Below are 21,772 nucleotides of genomic sequence, written 5' to 3'. Positions count from 1 at the left end.
AATCAGCCTAATTACACAATTAGAATTATCTAGTTATCCTAGTCTGACAAAAACATATAGCTTCCAGTGATGAGCGGATAGTGTTTTTCGAGACTCCGAATCCCTCCGACAACTTTAGTGTCTGAGGAAAACTCCCTCCGACTCCGAAGAGCTCAATCCCAGACTCCGAGATACTCTGATGAATATCGTCAAGTATCCGAAACAGTGACAAGCATGGTACATGGTACACATGGTACATGTGATAATATGGTTGGCCTCATAGTATTGTTTACTCTCCAGTCCCCAATTGCAGTGCAGATGGCTGATTTTTATACACTTGGCAATCATTTTTGCATGTTACCCGTCATGTTACAACTTTAAAAGGTGTCAACTGTCTGTGTTTTGGTTTGTAATCATAATCAATAGTGCATTCTGGTCAGAGCTATCCAAAGATATCGAAGACGAAAGTTACAATACTCCGAAATTCTCCGAAAAAATATCTATAGTAAACTCCGAATCCACTCCAACTCCGCTCTGATGCTCATCACTGATAGCTTCACTATGCACCATGCATAAAATACGCCGACAGCTTCACCTTGCGGCGAAGCATTGAAGGGTATAGCACTGAATTGTTTTCATAATCTCCCGCAGATTACGAAGCGTAAACTATCCCCTGATTTACGATATATCACGTCTACCTTAGCGGTAAGATGTAACGATACGTTGCCTAATATAGACTTGAAAATGTTGTATTTCGAGATAAAGATAAGAATCATTACACGGCGGTTTCGGGCACAGAAAATCGTGAATGCGTATAAAATATACAAAATCGCATCTTAAAAAGATACGGGAGTGATAAGGCACCGTTGAAATAAAGCTGTACGTGCTGCGAGTCGGTTTGGAAATCATTTTCTGGGTAGTGTGGCATTCTTGCATCGCATTTGGCAAACTGGCGGATTGATTGCGCGAGGCACAGCAAATCAGATGTCGTAACGATTGCTATACGTGGGTATATCTAGTACAGTGATAATCCATCGTGGAATTTAACTCTGTTGAGCGATTGGCAGGATTTTCGAACGTCTAGCCACAACCGCACGGGGCCAAAACCAATTCCTCTCCTACAACGCTTGTGAGTTCGGGCACTTCCATCAGTTGGACACACGTGTCGAACGTGTTGGGTTCTTTGGCAAAACGCGACTTGACTCAGCGTTAAAAGTATGTGATGTTTTTTTCGCTTTACCGATTACGTTCGTCGTAAACTGTAAAACAGACACGTGATACACAGAGGTGGTCGAAGCAGCAAGGGTTGCTACTCGAGAAGAAGCATACGCAAGTAGGTTATTTCAAAGTCATGCAAAAACTACTTCATGTGGGCGTACAAAATGAAAGGTCCGCAAAGTACTCAAGTGGTTGATAAAGTAGATTTGGCCGAAGGATATACTTTAGCTGTTAATCAGAGGGGTCTAATTGGGTTGCTCTAAAATAACTTTTTTCCAGATTCCGCGAATTGACCGATTAAATTGTTTGGTTGTCTAAAAATACACCACAGACCAAATTTGACTCGATTTCAACTGTTAGATGTGAACGCATAGGAGTTTGCAAATTTTAAATTTATTGTAAGAAAACAATCAAAAATTTTACTGTCAACCCCATGAACGATGTTCAACAATTTTTGCTCTCTTCCAACTTGCAGAACCGAAGTTATTGCAGTTGAAAATTTTTGATTTGCAACAATCGCCTGGACGGTGGGTAATGCCGGAATAATTATTATTAGCGATGACTTGGCTTCTAGGGGTTGGAATTGCGTCCAATTTGTTTTGCATCGTTTTTGTGGACAACTCAACAATTTCATGGGGTTGGCAGTAAAATTCGAAAACTAAAATTCAAATTGTTTTTAAAAAGTTTAAATAAAACTACTGCACGTTCATACCTACCAGTTGGATTCGAGCGAAATTTGGTCTGCAGCGTTTTTTTTAGGCAACCTAACAATTTAATCAGTGAATCCCCGGAATGCGGAAAAAGTTATTTTTGAACGACCCTAGTGTCTATGCTTTCAGAATTGCAGTGCTTATCATCTCGATTGACGCAAAATGACTGCATAACAGACAGAATATTCGGATATATATTCATTTACTGTGTCACAGGGGCTTTTTTCATGCGGTTTTTATTACGATTTCAGCCACAGGTCATGTACACCTATAGGATTACCGTACGTCCTCTTTCACGAGGATTTCTACTCTTTTGACTTTTTTGAAAGTGTCAAATGTCCTCTTTTCTAGATTTTGTCCTCTTTTTCGAGAATTTTGGTTGAATATAGGGAAAAATTCCACCGAGATACCTTAAATCAGCACTGAACTGACGCTCGGGTGGCTATTTCGGGAGCTGAGCCGGAAAGTTGACCTTTTTTTAGTCAATCAACGGAGAATTAGAGAATTCGACTAGTGTGTACTTCTGGAGCAGAGTCGGTAAAATGAGAGTCTGGAGAAATTTACCACTTTTTCCGGATTTGACTCCAAAATTGTAAGTCTTGAAATTTTGAAAAAGTGCCCTCTTTTCGCATTTCCAAAATATGGTAACCCTATGTATACCGATCCCAAAGCTATTTCAAAATCCGATTTGGGAAAAATAAGTATTTTTGCCTGCAAAGACTGCTGACGCAAACGTGAAGTAGTGTAAAAATCCAAATTGTGTAAAATGAGTCGTTTTGCCTAAAAAACTGCGATTTTTTGTCGATCAAAGTAGATGTACTTCGTTACTGAGCACCTCTGATGAATGATGATATGATATAGGACCGCACGTACATAAGAACAGACATTGATATATAATCGAAATGTAAGAACAGTCACCCTTTAAACCTGACTGTTGTCTCGATACTAAGGCCTATATATTATTGCATCGGTTGGTACTGCCAAAAATCGCTCAACGCCGTGACTTTGGCGCGTATGTCGCGTTTGGAAACTGTACAAGCACATGAAATAGTTGTAACACATTTTCCGCGGCGCGTTGGCCACTCGTATCGTAAATATTGGTCGCTATATCGTACTATTTATCATCCGCCTTTTCTATGGCTATCGCGTGTTGCAGTCCGCTTTGCTGCATGCTGAGGCGGATGGGATCTTGCTGGGCTTGGGCGACGTGACTTTGCGGTATTCCTTGGTGATGTTTCTGGTTGAGGGAGACTGGAATACCGGACGGCACGCCTCCGTTAAGATAAGGCACTTTGTCTTGAGAGCGCAGCATCTCGGTAAGATAGTGCTGTAAAACACAAGATTTGCATTATATATCGTAAATTGTGACGAAGCGAATTGTAGAAAAGTCGAGATTCAGAACTAAATGCGCCTACGACACTGCGCGCTGTTAAAATATCGTTTACATCAAACATTCTGAAACTTGGTTCCGTGGACGCCTATCTGACCGTGGACTAGCTTCAAAGGGTCCATGAAATGCCACTGAAAACGGTAATGCTGTTCTTTGAAGTTCAATAATAATCCATTGCACAATATCAATATCCAATTTTATAATATATCCGTTACAATAGACTTTGTATATCAGAATATATTATTCAATAGCATATAAAGATATAAAGCATTGAGCAGGGTTTCCGCTCCGTACCAAAAACAGATAAGTAGCCTATCTCCCTGACTCATCTGTCCTTTCTGGTCCTGGCGGGCGACCGGGCACTGTGTTGGTGATGTAGTATATCAATTCAATATAATCATCAGTATCAGTTGAATTCTGACCATCGCGAACACAGTAACTGATGTAACTCAAGAGTTGTGTTGTGGGAGCATAAATGAAGCCAACTAGGTTACCATATATTGGCCAGTCAGTGTGTACGAAAATGATACCTGAACATGCGAGTTTTACCTGAATCGCAGTCATGGCCGCGCAAATCGCCGGCGTACCGAAGCCGTGCGTGATGGAACTGAAATGGGTGAGCGGGGTTTGCACAGAGTTATCCAAAATTGGTTGCGGGTGCGTGTTCCCGATTGGAGACCGGTCCTGTGCCAACAAGTCCTGAATTTCTTTCACTATTTGCCTGTAATGCGAGTATCAGATCAGTGATGTGATGCAACGTGAACGGAAATCGTGTGTATTTCGGTGTATCAGGTAAAGCTACTTTCGGGTAACGAATTGTGCTTTGCATACCCAATTCAGTGCGTGAAAATGAGTCAAATATACATCAATTCTTATGGAGATATATATCCCAGAGGTGTATAAGTATAGTGGATTCCGTTTTCATCTGCCACCAAAATAATCCGAACAAGACGGAACACGTGAACCCATTACAATCTTAAAAGGGATATATCTGCATAATGATTGGTGTATTTGTATTGGAGGAAATGTGATTAATACACCACCCATGGGTTTAGAGCAGAGGTCTCAAACACGCTGCCCCCGGGCCGCATGCGGCCCGCGAGAGCATTTTGCGCGGCCCGTGGCGGCATTTTGGAATTTGAAGTATTCAACAAGATACTCAAGGGCCATGTCGTTTTTCGATATTAGAACTTAAAGTTCACCCTAAACTACAATAAAAGTCACTGAAATCTCAACAAACTTCACTATCACATCACTTTTAAAAGCTACCATTCGGTAGAAGAACAGCTTTTAAGTCACATTTCAAGTACATGATGATAAAACATAACCCGTTGATGATTCGTCACTGAAAATTGTGATTTGGCTTGGTGCGACCTTTTCGTAAAATTACTCGATATCGGATTGACTGGGTGATTAAATAAAAATGAGTCGAGTTGAGTCGGGTCAAACATTAAAATCAGATAAAGACTTGCGACTCGGAACGGTGACTTGGTATTCCTTCCTACGGACGCAAAAATATATGAAACCGTCATGCGGAATAGTAACATATCAAAAGGTCGTATAGCTTGCGCTGCGTCGGGTAGCCTATATAGCTATATCTGATCCGGTCAGTATGGCAATCATTGGCATTCTGTGACCCCCGTGACGAATAGTTGGATACGTGCTGGGTGTTGTTTGTTCTCTCTATCCATGCTATTATCGGTGGCGAGTAAGGTAGTAGTACGCTCTGTCTACAGCTGCAACACCAATGAATTCTTCGCTGATTGGACATTTTTATCCTAAGGGTTCTTAACCAGGGTACGTAGACCCGATCGGGGCATTCAGTACCACATCAGCGTGTACGAGATGCATTATGGAATTAGGCTCACATGCTGTGCAATATTTTCTTGGCCAATTTGTACAACTGAAAAATAATCTTCGCGCTACGCGCGATTTTTTGTGAATAGGCTTTCTGGTTTTAATATAGGTACCATCAGAAATTGAGTTGAAAATGGACAGGGGTTCTGAGAAATCTCATTGGCAGCACAAGAGGTGCGGTCGCTAAAAGGATTAAGAAGCATGCTATAACTACGCCTCATTAATGATTATATTTAAGTTTTGATATCTTCCAATAATAATCGAAGGCAAAATCTAACGCTGATTTAATTTGACGTTAGCAATGACAGTAACAATAGCCCATACTAATCACGACTATATCAAAACCAGGATTAGGCTACACCGCTCAAATGCTCTGATATCAGATATATCTTCAGTAGATTTTAAAATACACTACATAAATTTGTGGCACGTCAATGTTCCACTAGTTGCAATGTTATAACCCGAAAGTTTTACGATGTCATGATGCAGCCTCTCGCATGATGTCTATAACTCATTAAATAAAAAAAATAGGCCCGGCACAAAAACAATTTTATTAAAATATTTGAAAATGTGATTTTTTTTCGTGTCAAGCTTGGATAATACAATAGCAAATTACATTTCCACGATGTCTGTGGAATGCCTGTCTGCAAGGTCACGTCAAATACAAGGCCTACTTTGAAATTATACATTGAATATCCCTATTACTGATGCTGCGGCCCACGGCATCATCAAAACTAGGAAATTGGCCCGCGAGCACATTTGAGTTTGAGACCTCTGGTTTAAAGCGTACTATTCGTGCTGATTGGAATTGTAATCGCAGGTGGTCAGTAAAGAACTCTACTCTTTCGGATCACTCAAATGAAGGTTAATTGCACTACTAGTGAATATGTTTTTAGAATACTCTTTACACTTCTATCAACATTTTTAGCCAAAACTACGCCCTTTGGGTGTGAATACACTCTTTTCGTTGAGAGCAACAGGGCAAATATATATGCATATATTGTGTATTGACTACGCCCTTTGGGTGTGAATACACTCTTTTCGTTGAGAGTGTATCAACAGGGCAAATATATATGCATATATTATGTATTGTCAATATTCATTCCGTGATTTTGAAAGTACTCACTTCCGATCAACTTGTAAAGGTAAATGCGACTCATATTTTAAACGTACTTTTTAAAATTGCTTTCTCGAGTAACTTTCAGGTCTCCATTACCATTATCTACTTCCACTTGGAATGACGTGTCTTGGAAATCGTTATGCGTACTTGTGACAGCCCACCCATTAGGGGTGTATGTATGTATGTGCACTGTGCAATGATTGTTAGTCACTACTGTGAAATAATATGACTGTTATTTCTAGGGCCGCCGCCAAGTGTCTAGCACAGACTACGTGAAATGGACACTTGGTGGACCCATGACAATGCATGCTTTTCTTGTCTGAACTGGCTGCCGTGAGGACGCAGAAATAAAGTTGTCTAAAAACTATTGTGCATCTCTTTACATCGAATATATTAGGAGGTCTTCAACCTACTGGAGTAGACATTCACGAGGGTGCTTTTGATTTCAAAGACTACTCCAAGTCGTTTCGACACCTACCTATCTTTTCATTGTATTGCAGTCTTGTGGTGTAACGATTCATTTACATTGTTAATATTAAACTGAACTGAAACTGGGAGTACCAGCAATGACTATAGTTTGACCACCTCCGCTTGTAACATAACCCTTTACGATCGCCAAGCGTGAGGTGAATTGTGGATAACAAACCTAGCACTTACTTTGTGGCTAATATCATATTCCTCCTCGTGTGTAGAATTTCAGGATCGGTGTGCTGCTTGCATACGTATTCGGCTAAGGGTTTCGCCGGAAACTCAGTTTCGCACACGTATCCAAAGTCCCTGGCCAGGTGAACGGCTTCGCCTGCAACAGAAGGGTATTTATGAATTGAAATAGGAAGTAGGAATTGACTGGGTTCTCAGGTATTTGGTAGATCCACCACAATCTCGCTGGCACCTGCGGTTCTATTCTCGATAGCAGCGCGTTTCGAAGTGTCAAGGTATGCCACGCCCCTCTGCCGCTGTTCTCCTGGCTTCATTCACAAATTTAATCAGTGACGAATCAATTCTAGTTACGCCAACTTGTCCTACTTTTCCCGGGTGGTTATGCTTTTATTTAGGGATTCCCATATTGTTGACACAACTACGAAGATTGTACACTCTGTATTTTTAAAGTAAAGTAGTTTTGGGATAAGCTTGCGTCCCTTCTATGGTGGAAATTGTCGTGACAACTGGACGATGGTGTCCTTGTATCACAGTAAATAAAAATAGTTTTAAATATAAACTGTAACTATAAGCATAGAGCAGCGGTTCTTAACGACCCCTGGGGGTCCGCGAAGCATTTTCAGGGGGTCCGCGAAGCCTCAAAATATTTGATAACCTAATTGGTATTTTTTTTTAATTCGAAAAATCACGAGGCAGTTTCGCTTCATTACTAGTAAAACTTCAGAACTCACATACACAGAATCACCGTCTGAGATGAAATATTCTACTGTAGACTGATTTTAATTGCTAAATCGCCAATAGCCCACTTACTTAAACATTTTGCTGTTTAGAGATGTTTTGTTGGGGATTGTGGGGAAGAAAAGTTGAATGAGTAAGGTCAATCACGGCGACTTCAAAATATTTACAAAAATCCACTTTCTCCTGTGATACAGAACCATTTTTTCATATTAACTCCAAGATAAACTGCTAGATAAAAATGAACAGGCTTGACGTTATATGATCATTAAAAATTATTTTGTCAATTTTGGTGCCATATATTTGTTGCGATCATACCCGAATGTGTCGTCGGAAGCGTTCCGCGTTACTATTACATTCGCCACTATCTATATTTGTGGAAATGGATTTTTGGCATTCGTTCATGTCAAATCGAAGGCGCGGATTTTCAAGACGCGACCACTTATTACAAGAAATGCAGTTGCAGAACTCGCTTAGAAATGATAGAAGTCAACCCAGTTTCTAAATGAATAGTGTGATCTCATTTTCAAAAAAGTCATTTTGTTGATGTTTATCACTAAGGTATACAGATTACAGATGACGATTGCACGATAATTGAGCTAAATTTGGTCTAAAACTTCGTGGGGGTCCGCGGGGTCCGTGACGGTCCGAATGGGGTCCGCGACGACAAAAAGGATGAGAACCACTGGCATAGAGTGATCGGTCATCTTGCTTGCGCCATGTTATTTCAGAAGTGCCCACTTCCGATTAACTGCTAAAAGTACGTGACCCAACGACCAAATACACATTTAAAAACTACTGCGAGTACTTTTGAAACCTTTATTTTATACTTCCGGTTGCAGTAGTTTGAGCATGACATTTACATTGGTACTTCTAATCGTAATTGGATAGAAATATGCGGACGCAGTAACGAATTACAGATAGGGTTTACCGAACTTCCACCACTCGCTCAGTCGAGTAGACATTTACGACGCTATACTTCTACTTCTGCTCGAGTACTAACGCTGACCAATTTGAACACCTCTTGGTGTATGTTGGTTTGATAGGCCGCACCCGGTCATTTCTTTTCAAAATTTTCGAAATCTTGAAAAAATGGTAAAGTTGACTAAAAAAAAGGTAAACTTTCCGGCTCAGCTCCCGAAATAGCAGCCGCAGAGTTACTTCAGTGCTGATTTACTGTATCTCAGTCGAATTTGCCCTACATTTAACAAAAATTCTCAAAAAAAGAAGACAAAATCTCAAAAAAGAGGACATTTAGGCGTCTTCGGAGGACATTTTCAAAAACCTGAAAAAGGAGGAGAATCCTCCTAAGGAGGACAGAGGTAACCCTACTATATCGATTACGCGAGCTCTGCTCATTCTTTGTATATAGTCTTCCTACCTTCAACCAGCGATGTTAATAGTGTAACGCTTGCTGCTTTTCGTCGTCCGGCGGGCAGATTGAGGCCGATTTTGTCCAGTTTCTCTCTCAAGCGTTTCCCGCCATCTTTCGATTTCGCTCTGAAGCGACATGCAATAAGTAATTTCTAATACTTTAGTAGTGCTTCCCAACCAGTGTGTCGCCAAGCTAGTCAAGGTGGTTCGCGAAGAATTACACTTAAGGGTGTAGTTTTCTATTCAATTTACCAAATAAGCCTTGGTCTTCTCAAGATTAGACTTGCAAATACACGTTCTCATCGAAATATAATAATCACCCATAGTCACCGCAAGCCAAGTTCCCCTGCTCACAACAATTCACGAGCCAGAATCTCGTTAGAGTCACTCTGATTGGAGCGCGAAATTGGACAGTGCGTTGTCGTGTATGAGCTATTGTGAATGCCCGAGAATTGGAATTAAATCCTTTCTCAAAAGACTTTGAGAACGTCGATCGGGAAATGCTGGCATTCAACCTGATTTGTTTCTATAATAAGCAAATAAATGCTCCGACGCAAGCTACTCAGAACCCCGCTGCGTTCGACGTAAAAGACGAATTACTGATTGGATGCACGCTTTCTCCTTTATAATCATTTGTTAAGTGTATTAATTCTTGTCCGTCTGAAACACTCGGATTATCGCGCAATGTCACTTTTCGGCATCTAGTTTCACCTCGTTGCTACAAAAGGCGCATTGCGTTGGGTTAAGTTGGTAAGCACTGCTTCAGACTATTAGCAGTTTCTTGCTACCAAAGTTCCACATACACCAAGATCGTATGTTTGGCTCAACTTATGATAATAATTTGAACTAGCAACACTCTGTAGTCCAGTGGTTCTCAACCTTTTTTAGACACGCCCCCCTTTATGAAAGTGAAAATTTTCACGCCCAACTTATCGTCATATCACAAAATCTAACCGGGATGCTAGCAACCCCAACAGATTGCTTGATGGCATGGAAGGTTATGACTGTTGATTAGAGAATTCAAAAACATGAAATTCGGTCTATATATAGACAAACACGCTTGAATTTGAGGTAAATTGCGCAGAGCGCAAAATGTTTTTCAGATGACCGCTTCTTCGCGCCCCCTTCAGATGCTGTCACGCCCCCCAGATAGAGAACCGCTGCTATAGTCGATATAAAGGGATATATCTGACCAAGCAGTTCTCAACCCAGCACATAAACAACTCCAACCCTATGAGTATCTATACTTGACTTGATCTCAAGTTTCCTCACCTCCGTAAAACTCCTCCCAGTAAAGACGCGTTCAGGCATTCCGGCGGAGACAAGCGCCTCTGGATCTCAGCCACGGTGACTTTGTACTTGGACGTCGAGCTCAGTAGACTCAATCTTCCTGGGACTGAACAGAACACACCAGCAGAGTTAGCCATATTCGACACTGCAAAACACAATCGGGGGACTTATGCTCCAAGTGATTCGACTATAGCGGGTCGCGTGCGGGAACCAACGGGCAGTCATATTGTCTGATTAAGTCCCACGTTTTACAATTTCAACAAAAGCAGATTATAGATTTCGCTTCAAAACAGTTAGGGATGCGCATAAGCATAAAATAATATGTTCCTCAGTCGTCAAAATAGCGGGAGGGTTGCAAAACACTCTATATTTTAGAAGGATCACCTCCATTGAAATATGTGTATCGACGCTCAGCTCTACACGAATTGGTTAAATTGGCGATTGCTACGGACAGAACGATATCCAAGGTGCATCGCATGACTAATGCTATGCACAGACTCTTTGGAGGTACAGAACGTCACTATACAATTGAATAAAAATTCGGTTTTACTACGATATGAATATTTTATTCAATTGTGTAAGGATAAGCAGTGGCGCCAAACCACTAATGTTGCACAAACAAAAAAGATGTTCTTCTTACCTACGTCGAATTCCTCGTCGGAAAGCTCACCATGCATCATATCCATGTCGCCTTCATTCATGCTCTTCACGACTGTTGCTGACTGTGGCAGAGGTGCCATTACTAAACGAAAAGTTGGACAACTAGAACATTTTCAGCTTTTTCGAATTAGATCAGAATTAGAATAGCCGAATACACAAAACTATGCATTTCATCAAATTCCGAATTTCAAAGCATTACAACAAATATCAAGTTAGTTTCCATATCAAATTATAGTTCAGTCTCATAAGCAATACTTGTTAAGCATGAATATGACAAATGGCTATACACAAGTCTTGCCTCGTGTCGCACTATACTTTATAGTTATGTGGTGTTTTCATGAAAATATGAACTTGTACTACAATTAAAACGAGAACGTAGACATATTTCACAAATTCTAATATTAGAATAGATCCCGTCATTTCGTTTTAAGTATAGTGTAAATATGAATTACGAAGTTGTCCAAGTTTGCACTGAACAAAGATGAGATTTGTCGATTGCAATTCACACCAGCAACGAGAGTTGTTCTTTTCTTAAAGCAAGCAATACAACCCACCTAATACTCGCGATTCCAGTGCACAGCGAGATAAACATGCGAATAATATAATAACAGCAAACGCAAGCGTAATTACCCTTTTTGATGACTCCTATGTCTGAAGTTGCGATGCATGTTGTGTGTCCCTGTATAATATATGATGATGAAATAATCACGCTCTGGCGCTTGAGCATCACGGGAAGACTCGAAGCTATTCTAAATTTCCGTCACTATGTGAATCCACTTTTGAGAAATGGTACATCGGAATCCAAATCTTTAAACCAGATTTTCCGTGTCCGAATCCACGGGGACAAGATTATAACCTAAATACTCAATACGAAAATGTCTCAGGTTGCTGGTATATATAGACGTATGAAAAACGGGCAGAAATATAACTATTGGTTGTTCCGGAAAAGCATTATGAAAGTAGTATACGAAGAACAGAATATGCATTACCAAGGCGATACAGTTTATTTGATACCTGATATAGTTGTTGCTCCGATATAATAGAAACTATTATCGTAACTGTAATATCTTATTTAAACTGATGGGATTCCTATATTACGGTCATTCCTATATTACGGTCGCTTATCTACAGCCGGGGTTCTTGAACTGGAGTACGTGCATTTAGAGTCCACAATAAAAGTTCAAGAAACTTCGTTTGCAGTTGTCTACGTCGTATCTACAAGCACATTTGGTGAGATAACAACAGTGTTGATGTCGTATCCTATACCTGAATTGGTGCAAGCATCCCCGCTGGTTCGTGGCCGACCGCTTCATCTTCATTCGTCATAAGAATCGTATCTCTCCGCACTATCCCATCGTTATATCCTTGCCTGGGAGAATTGCCTATGTTTAGTACTGTCAAGACAGCACGCAAAAGCCGAAAATAACATTTAAATAAATACTACATTCATATTGACAAAAAAATCGAATATCCACGGCTGAAAATCGTCAGTGGTTATCGGCAGCGGGGATTTCAAATGCTGTTGAAAGCAGGCTACATCATCGTTTCTTCTGGTGCGCGCTAGACTTTGAGGTTACCCTCTGGTACATATTGACAGCATTATTTAATAATCAATCGGTTACTTACAAATGTACTTGAAGTCCTTGATGTGATATGGCACCTTGTACGAAATCCTCGCTTCGCGCTGCAATCAACTCTGGAGGCTCTCTCTGCTGTCCGCCGTACGCGGAGATGTACGCAGTCTAAACGAAATGAGCCTTGCTTAACTGACGGTTACTAAGGTTTCCCACTCATGATTCATGTCGCGCACTGTTAGCGAAATAAGCGTGTGTTCGCAGCCAAATGGCGCTACACTAAAACTCAACCTACGTCAAAATCAAAAATCCCCATTCTCGGGCTGTCGGTCGAATGTTTCCTCACACTTGTTAGCGACTGAGCAGCGTTTCCTTATTTGTGTGTTCCATTTTAATTACTGCTCGGTTTGAGCCAATCATGATTATCAATCGGCGTTTTTCTGTCTCTTTATACATTCAATCTCTAGCTTAGCTCTATTCGTTACTCTGCGGAGGGATAGTTCTGGTCTATTTATGGCGTAAAGCAGTGGTTCTTAACCTGGTCTCCAGCGCCTCCCAAGGGGCGATTTGGATTTTGAAAGGGGCGGACATGTTCAGGGGGCGATATGCGGGACGTTGGGCTCAGGGGCGGTGTGGGGGCGCTGAAGAATAATGGCGTCACTGTAGAGGGTGCAGTAAGGACATGTGATTATATAGTAAAAGAACAACAGTTCTGTATGTTCCTGAGTTCTCACTTCAAATTAACATTCGACAGAGTCTGTAAAAACTTGAATTTTTGTCGCGTTCCGAGCGAAATATACACCGACAGTGTTTGCATCACGTTTCCATGAATCCAGTGGTTTATTAAAATTCATGTTAAGTGAATTGTGTGTACCATTTTGTGCTGCAACTGTGGATCATACCACTACGCTTTCTTGCCACTTATAACAACATCGATTTGATCCCGAATATAGTATATACAATTATTATATGGCTTTAAATAGTCGAGTGGCCCTCGGACGTGATTCAAGCTATTTCCAATAGTGAAGTCCCAAGCCGAAAAGACCGACCGGACTTCGAACTCTTACCCCTTGTGTTCACTACCGTCCTTAAAATATGGGGGCGCCAGACCTCGGCAATTTTAGAAAAAAGGCGCTGCAGGAAAAAAAGGGTAAAAACCACTATAGTGGAAACTGTTGTGCATTTTATATAAATGATATGTGCGTGTCGACATGCGACCCTACGTTCCTTAGTACACCGCTGTGCTTATTTTAATTTGACAGGCGTCATTTGGATGAAAGTGTTGTTTTTGATTTATACCGCGGTATAATTCTGAGGTAGGTTTTTTTTGTGTGAATACACACTCTTTTCGCTAAGAATGTCGTACACTACCTCGTTACTTTAAGATTACATGTTTTATATATACGAGGCAAATCTGATAGCTTCCTATTCAATCGGAGATGCTTGCAAATGTTTTACAAACCTGCCCATACTGGTCAGTTACGTGGTATGGATTGTGGACCTCGTAATGGCTGACACCTGGATGATGCGTAGTATATTGTGGTGGTGGGAAATACGTGTGTGGTATCTCCACTGACGACGGCGTGACATACCTGAATTAGAAACATTGACAAGATTGTTAAATGCTATTGGTGGTCGGCAGCATTTCCGAATAGAGGCCCGATTACAGTAGTGTCAAAGAGATGCGAGACTTCTATATTGCGGGTAGCCAATAAATTAGGTCTAATATAAGTACAATGTCCCATATATAGTGAATTATCACTTTGAAATGAGAAGAATTGTAGTATATAAATGAGAAACCTATTTACTTCAAAAATTATGCAAATTATCTATGCTAATGGTCCCTAACCTGGAGAACCCTCACCCTTACTATATTACACATCTAATAAATTACTCTAGAAAACTGGTACACAAAACTAACTGTACAATCAACAACAGTGTTATGAGAACAAAACTATGAAAGCATGATTTCAAGACTAAACAAAAATAATATATTGAATCGGTGCGACTTCTGCTGTATGACTGGTGTATGTGTCTTAACTTCCAGCGAACACCTGGGATTGGATCAGCTAACACATGTTGTTCGCGTGAGCCCCGGGTTAGAACTACTGGTTACTCGATGGACAGTAGGATTCTTATAGATATATAAATTGTAACGCATTTTATACTGCTTGTCGAAACGTTGTGAAAAGTGTAAAGTATTGATCCCATTGTCTGTCGCTAGCAAACCTGAATATTTATTCACGAATACACCCTCACCTCGGTACTGGACTTGGACTATACGACTGTAGGCCCCCGCTAGAGACCGTGTCCAATTGTGTAAGCTTTGCGTTGTGATCAGGATTCGCTGAGTCCGGTCGGCTTTGGATCAGCTAAAGGTAAAATAGATTTCATAGCATTCATATTGCACAATGAGTAATTTTAAAGTTTCGATATATACTATTTCGCCCCGATCCGGTAAAAATGTTAACAACGTAACAGAATTTGATATAGATCAGTATTTTCCGACTTCCATTTTCCGTACGCCTTTTTTTCTTTTTAACTTACGTTCAAATCGTCATTGTATATGCTTCACCGCGCACGCTAAAAATACAAGTCACGCTTCGGAATTAGTGGTGTTACATTTTTCGTCTTTCGCGACAAAAGACGCGAAATAAATCGCTTTTATTCAATAATTGTAATTACTCTCAAGGTTCACTTCCAGTGCGCGATTTCACATTTCCCTCCCAGGCAAATGTCGCTATTACTGCCTAAATACATTGGGACCCGGGGCGAAAAATTCTACACCGTTATACGTTTGATGGAATCCAAATTGCTTTTAGTTTGAGGCTAGCCTGTAGCGAAAAGCACTCGGTATGAATTTATCCAGGATATTTATTTATATTATTCGGATTCATGTAATAAGCGACCTTGCGTTTCAGAAAAAGTAGTTCCGTAAATGATTTACTTTGTAAAAAGGTCGCAAGTGTTATTACGCAATAACTTGGTTTAGGCTACAGTATATCATACAGTTATCTCACAGCTCAACGTAGCCACGCAGGTTGATCGTTTACTCCAGTCTAAAAAATTTTACAATCATAAAGAATCTTGTTGGTGCTGTAACATCGCGAATGATTTCGTTAATAAAATATATCATGTCCATTATTTTTTTATTCTTCCGATATATATAGAATAGCAGCTACATATGTTGAGCGTGCTGACACCGCTTTGGGTTGAAATGATAAACATAAATCTATCCGAAATTAGTAGAATTAATCGCGCCATTTTGGAACAGTTTTCGTGAAGATTGGTACGTGTACGATTCACCGTCAGATAACGCGTCTGTAATTTGCGTTGTTTTGCGCGATTAGAGAATCGAATCTCGTGTTTCCGTGCTGAAATTACGCAACGCTCTCGTCGGCTAGGAAGTGATTATTTACGGACTCCCGTGACTTGACGATTTATCTGCGCGTGCAAGTTCGTAGGCCCAACTGAAAAGCGAGACCAAATGACTTCAAATTCAAATACGCAATCAACAACATGTTTATATTGCCATTATGAGCTTTTATATCGACTCTTTAGGAGCTAAGGTCCGCAAAGGTGGTCAATCCTAACACTGTAAAAAACTGAAAGCTGACTAATAGAAAAAAAACTTAGTCTAAAATATAACCATTCGAGTAGTGCGGACGGGCAAAATCTACTTCTACTTCGTTCTAGTTCTAAAAGTAGAAGTACTTCGTTACTGACCAATTCTGGGATATATCGTCGCTGTGAAATCATAGTAGCTTATGTCCATTTCACACATCTTGAGAAAATTATGTACATTTTTCATTATCTTTTATTGATACCTTTGCCATGACTAACTTTGAAACAATGTGTTGAACATAAACATTGCCAAGGTATGGCCGCAAAAATATGAAAGTTCTATAAAAACTTGATTTTGAAAATGGATCTCAAAATTTGCAAAGATAGACATACGCTACTTTGACTCCACCGTGGCGACATTGTTCTCTACTATACTAAATACGCATAACTTACATTAACATCCAGCTGTCCTTGCAATACGCCCAGCGCAGGCATCAGTCCGGACACTGTAGCGTGATGTTGACCGATGATGATATGCTGCTGTTGTTCCTCTAATCTTGCGCGCTTGGCGTTTTGTGCGGTCAAGCTTCCTTGGCTGTGGTCGTCCTTGTCTTGCTGCTGTTGTTGATGGTGCTGCTGATGGTGATGATGGTGATGATCGTCCACCAGGACAATCGGAATAGAAGGGGTCACGTGTTGAACCTGCACATAAGAGTATAATAGTTTATCATAGATTCGCTCTCTGGCATAGAACTCATTCATGCATTTGTTTAATGGTATATTCATAAGTTCAAGACGCCTCAAGATTGCGATAAAACGTGCTCATGAGAATATACGCTGATCTGATATGAACTGAACTCGATTCTTGTCGTGTGGTCTTTTTAATTACCAGTACGAATTCAATTTCCAAGCTTTTGCGAATTCAGTAATTCTAATCTAATCTACAAAAAAATGTTAAGCTATCATTCTAATTCTAATATGATTTTGAAAAGCTGAACATTTTCTAGTTTTCCAACTCTGGGAATGAGTCCGAAACGACTTGTAGCAGTGTTTCAATGAGACACATTACCTTGTGTAACTATAAAAGAGGCATACACAATATGCACACTCAATCAAAATAGCTGAAGATAACATAGAACTGAAAAGCTATGAAAATGAAGTGGTATGCGTCGGTATAGGCCAAGTCGACTTGTTTTATCTTAGTCCGGTGATATCGAGTGCTGACTAGTGTTTACTTGGTATAATCTGCTTGTATTTTGACTTGAATGTGGACTTGTGCATAAGACACAAGCACTTAAACATGGACTATCAACCAACCTGTATGTTAACGGTTTGACTGTTTTCCTGCGCGCTCGTGGTCACGATTCCTTGCGTTACCGTGGACTGCGTTAGGTGAGACTGAGGCGAGTGTGCGTTTTTCACGCTGGCCGGCACTGATACCAACACACCCAAGTCAGCCATGTTTAGCCTGCGATCCAGATCCGAGGCAGGGCGTCAAATTTATATGATATTAAGTGTATTTAGTACTGTAATACGTCGCAGTTGGCGTAATGAAGGGATTTGTTTCTGAATGGCTATATAAAATACAAATGTAGTCAATCACCAGAGTTCGGAGAGCTTCTTGGAGGTACAGAACTTCAATATACATTTGGATAATAGATTCATACGCTCGTCAGAGGTAATCGTCAGCAACTATAAAGAATTGGAAAAAACATTGTATTTGGATATCAAAAATCAACATATTTGATAATACGATCGTTGGTACACAATTTTCTTTCCAGTTCTCTGATAATGGCTAACGATTACCCCTTACGAGTGTCAGTCGTAAATAGTCGGGTTTGCTTTAATGTGAATGTAATATTCAATGTTAGTTTTGCTGATTTTATAACGTAGCGTGCCATGTGCTGCCGATCGCATCTGCAGCATTGTATCGTGATTAGAGCTTAACATGAGATTCCACCGCAACTTTGAGCAGAATACCCTCATAAAGATTGTCACATAACTGTGCTGAGATTAGGGATATAGTTTTCTAACAGGAGCTAGTATAATACCGTACAGATTCTTAATTAATGCAGTGCGTTATTGGGAGGACCTGTTTTGCCAGTTTTTGTTTTGCGCTCTAGAGCTGCATACGTGTCACACGCTCTGCGTTAACTGCAACATAATGAAGTGATGGTATGATATTCAGTTTCAATTGTAGTTGTTGAATATTTTCTATTGATTTCGAAACTGCGGTGCGATCCCGAAGTTTTTGAAAATAATTCGAGAGAATTAGATTTGTCTAATGTCTGAAATACGAAACACGAGATATTGTGTCGGCTTTGGCCATTAGTTTGAGTAATCTACTTCGATCACTGCAAGATTGCGTTCAGTAATACGCAAGTACTGAGTTCTAAGTCCCGCGTATATAGGCTATGCTTTGGGCCTCTTCTTTATGAGGATATGTGAAGGGTACAATATTTTTGGCTATATAATGTACTGCATACATGGTGCCTGTCTTCACAGCATCCGTGCGGCATTAAACCAGAAGGAGTTGAGCAACATAAATAGGGCTTGAATATGACGCCGTTGGGCTAGTTGAAATCGTCACTAATCAAGCGGCTTCGTTCTTCTAAATGCGATCTTTAAGAAAACCTTGAAATGCCTTTGGCAAATCTAAGTCTGACTTCCTTAAAAATTATCCAATTTCCTCCATACTATGCTCCAGGCTGGCTCTACTCACCCTACGGCTAGAACTATCTTCTGAATATGACTCCGGGCTACAACGCGATCTATCTAAATTGATATTACGGCACTACCTTTCTTTATTTCATACCATTTCTTTGTGTCTCGCTCTCATATCGCTAGAACAAGACTTCAGTCTCGTAAGTAACTGGTAATTAATTATTATTAAAATGCCTACCTTCCATATATTATCAATGCATTAGGATAAACAACCTCTTATTACCCATCCCCCGTAATGGCCGGTTCATAGTCCGCCAACTTTATCACGATATCCATTGTTTCTTGTATCAGCTTATCATACATGCGATTTCGTTTTAACAATCAAGCCATAATTAAGCTCAATATTTCTTTACAACGTCGGAGCGCGTTGGGGTCAGCTATTGCATCACATATTCAGTGTATACAGCTTTCACATGGGACCGGGTATGTTGTACAGCTTGTGGCACCAACCTAACCTACCACAAATTATCCAAAACGTATTGGTTTCAGCATAATCAATCGTTGCCGTAATGCATGTGTAATATATTCACTGCATTATTGATATTAATTCGAGTTTTCTTATTGGCTCATTACGATGGTGTGTATAGTCTGCACCAGACTGTTTTAATACAATACTGATAGCGATTGTCCTCCGTAATTATGTTTCAAATGTTTCCAAGGCATGACAATGTCTGACGGAATGTTTCTGAAGTTTTATTTTTATCTCCGAGCACATTGATGAGCTATATTAATCCTATTTGACAAAAATGTACGCGTCGGCAGCTTTTGCATTGAAATTTCCGAATTCCTATTTACATTGCCGAGTTTGATGCGCTGTATATCTTTGGTTGAAATGTGGTGTTTCGTTGAACAAAATTATGCAGTGAAAGATTTTCTACTTATAGTTATAGATATATATGTCCAGTTTGCCACACGTTTATATTTATAATATGTAATGTTGATGTATTTCGGTTACAATTTTCGATCCCACAGAGCTGGTATTGCATGTCATGTAGAACAAATATCAGTTCAAGGACGTTATATCTGATTCAAAACGTAAATTGCTGTGCCTAGAGTACCCGCTAATTAGCTCTAGCTTTGTACCTGCCGTCGTGCAGAAGTTGCAATCAGGAAAATTGGTCTATACATTGCAAATATGTCACGCTACTTCTGTTTTCTATAAGAAACCTGCGACATAGATTCATTATTCATCAAATAATGGGCATCCGCTCACGACACGGGTAGAAATAATTATTCAATGCGCGAATATTATTAATAAGTTGCAGCCCCATCGACTTCGCCACGTATTGGAAGGTTGAGATCGTAAAGTGAAGATCCTGTGTCCGCTTTTACTTCAAGGAATGGAAACTCTTGGTCTGAATAAATATAATAGTTTTGAGACAAACTTGAAACGCGGGCTGTGTAAAATCGAGTTCAAACATGTACGTTTTACTCGCCAACAAAGAAAATAATACCAGTTCCACGCCACATGAAGATACGTATTTTTTCGACCATCATTGCACTTTGTGACAACGCCGTTGGCTGGTTTATCACGAATCCATAGAAATTTCATTTCCAATAGCGTATGTACATTTGTACTACAGATTTTTGGTTCTGGGACACGAACAATCGAGGTTTAAAGGCTTCCAAGACGTGAAAATGCATCGAAACTTCAAGTTCCGGTTGATAATGAAACTTTTAGTGGCAATGGAGGTTTAAGTTCATTCTCTCGCAGCCCGACTCAGAGCATTAGAGTATACTCGAAACATTGTATCTAGCCTAGGCTTACCATATTTCGGAATCTAAAAAGAGGACACTCTTTCAGAAATTTGAGACTTGCAAAACCGGAGAAGAATTCTCAAAAACCGGTGAATTTTTCCCACTTTGTGATCGGTTGACTAAAAAAAAAAAAAGGTCATCTTTTCCGCTCAGAGCTCAAAATACCGTTTTTCTTTCCGCATTGCTAGGTGGACAACTAAAAAAAAAGGTCATCTTTCCGCCCAGAGCTAAAATCACCGTTTTTCACTCCGAAATACCCGCCGGAGCGTCACTTCTGTGCTTATTTACGGCATATCACTCGCAATTTGCTCTAAATCTGACCTAAATTTTCAAAAAAGAGGACAAAATCTCAAAAAAGAGGACAAAAGGGCGTCCTCCGAGGACACTTTCAAAAAAGTCAAAAAAGAGGACAAATCCTCTTAAAAGAGGACGTATCGTAACCCTAGTCTAGCCCTACGTAACCGATTGATTCTTGTCCTAAATATACCCTCCTCGTAATTTGCAAATTGACTGTAAAATCATGAATGAACTGAGTCAAAGTGTCAAACGGATATCCGTAACGGACAATTCATTTCCGAGTAATGCTGAATGCATATTTTCCTAAAATTTCATATACGTACCGTGCACCCTTCAGGCGAATCTCTCCCTATCCCCGGGGTAAAGCCAGAGGGAACGACATTTCGTTGATCTCTTCCGTGCGTATAGAAGATACGCACATGCATGTTGCGTTATTCCTAGATATATCTGGGGGAAATGCTGCTTATCGATCATGCGATAATAAGTGAATAATATGTTGGGAGTATTTACGCAGCCTACATGCGCGATGATTATCCCCATCAAGGGGTAGCATTGTACATGAGCAGTGTTCAAGGGATGACTGGATCACCTATTGTTGCTCCAAAATATTACCACTGTTAGATTTGAGTTGATGAGGAAATGGTGATACGAGCAGACTTGGACAGCTGGAGAGATTACAGATTTTCAACATTAAATTAAGAATTTGAACTATAGCTACACAGCTACACGGCATTTCGCTCGAATTAATCCAGTTGTCCAAGTCTGGATCCTAGTATCAGCATCTCAAATGGGTTGGAGATGTCCGTTAGAATAGGAGTCAATGTACTTTTGGTGGAATGCTTTAGCATCAGGGCCGGACTTG

General features: G+C 40.2%; 1 protein-coding gene and 1 long non-coding RNA gene across 3 annotated transcripts; both read right to left on the bottom strand.

Annotated features, from left to right (window-relative positions):
* Positions 1-712: 712 nt before the first annotated feature.
* On the bottom strand, positions 713-19,190 carry LOC145447877 (transcription factor AP-2-epsilon-like). Of its 2 annotated transcripts, none has more exons than XM_080326145.1 (14): positions 17,449-19,190; positions 16,585-16,833; positions 14,827-14,939; positions 14,030-14,159; positions 12,620-12,735; positions 12,260-12,362; positions 11,624-11,672; positions 10,974-11,075; positions 10,316-10,478; positions 9,051-9,169; positions 6,932-7,073; positions 3,847-4,018; positions 3,023-3,234; positions 713-1,238 (listed from the first exon to the last, which is right to left on the bottom strand). In XM_080326145.1, the coding sequence occupies exons 1-14, from the start codon at positions 17,590-17,592 to the stop codon at positions 1,223-1,225; spliced, it is 1,830 nt and encodes a 609-aa protein (XP_080182271.1). In that variant the 5' UTR covers positions 17,593-19,190; the 3' UTR covers positions 713-1,222. The 2 variants fall into 2 exon arrangements, with proteins under 2 accessions (XP_080182271.1, XP_080182272.1); XM_080326146.1 differs by having other exon boundaries at positions 10,316-10,439; positions 17,449-19,185.
* Positions 19,191-19,978: 788 nt separating this feature from the next.
* On the bottom strand, positions 19,979-21,476 carry LOC145447878 (uncharacterized). Its single transcript, XR_013917739.1, has 2 exons — positions 21,234-21,476; positions 19,979-20,210 (listed from the first exon to the last, which is right to left on the bottom strand). It is a non-coding gene; the product is annotated as an uncharacterized LOC145447878 (long non-coding RNA).
* Between the last annotated feature and the right edge of the window lie 296 nt (positions 21,477-21,772).

This window comes from Botryllus schlosseri, chromosome 10, assembly GCF_051294905.1.
Source record: "Botryllus schlosseri isolate E-star chromosome 10, Bs_hap1, whole genome shotgun sequence".
NCBI classification, from domain to species: domain Eukaryota; kingdom Metazoa; phylum Chordata; class Ascidiacea; order Stolidobranchia; family Styelidae; genus Botryllus; species Botryllus schlosseri.
This window is presented reverse-complemented; position numbering and strand designations above follow the sequence as displayed.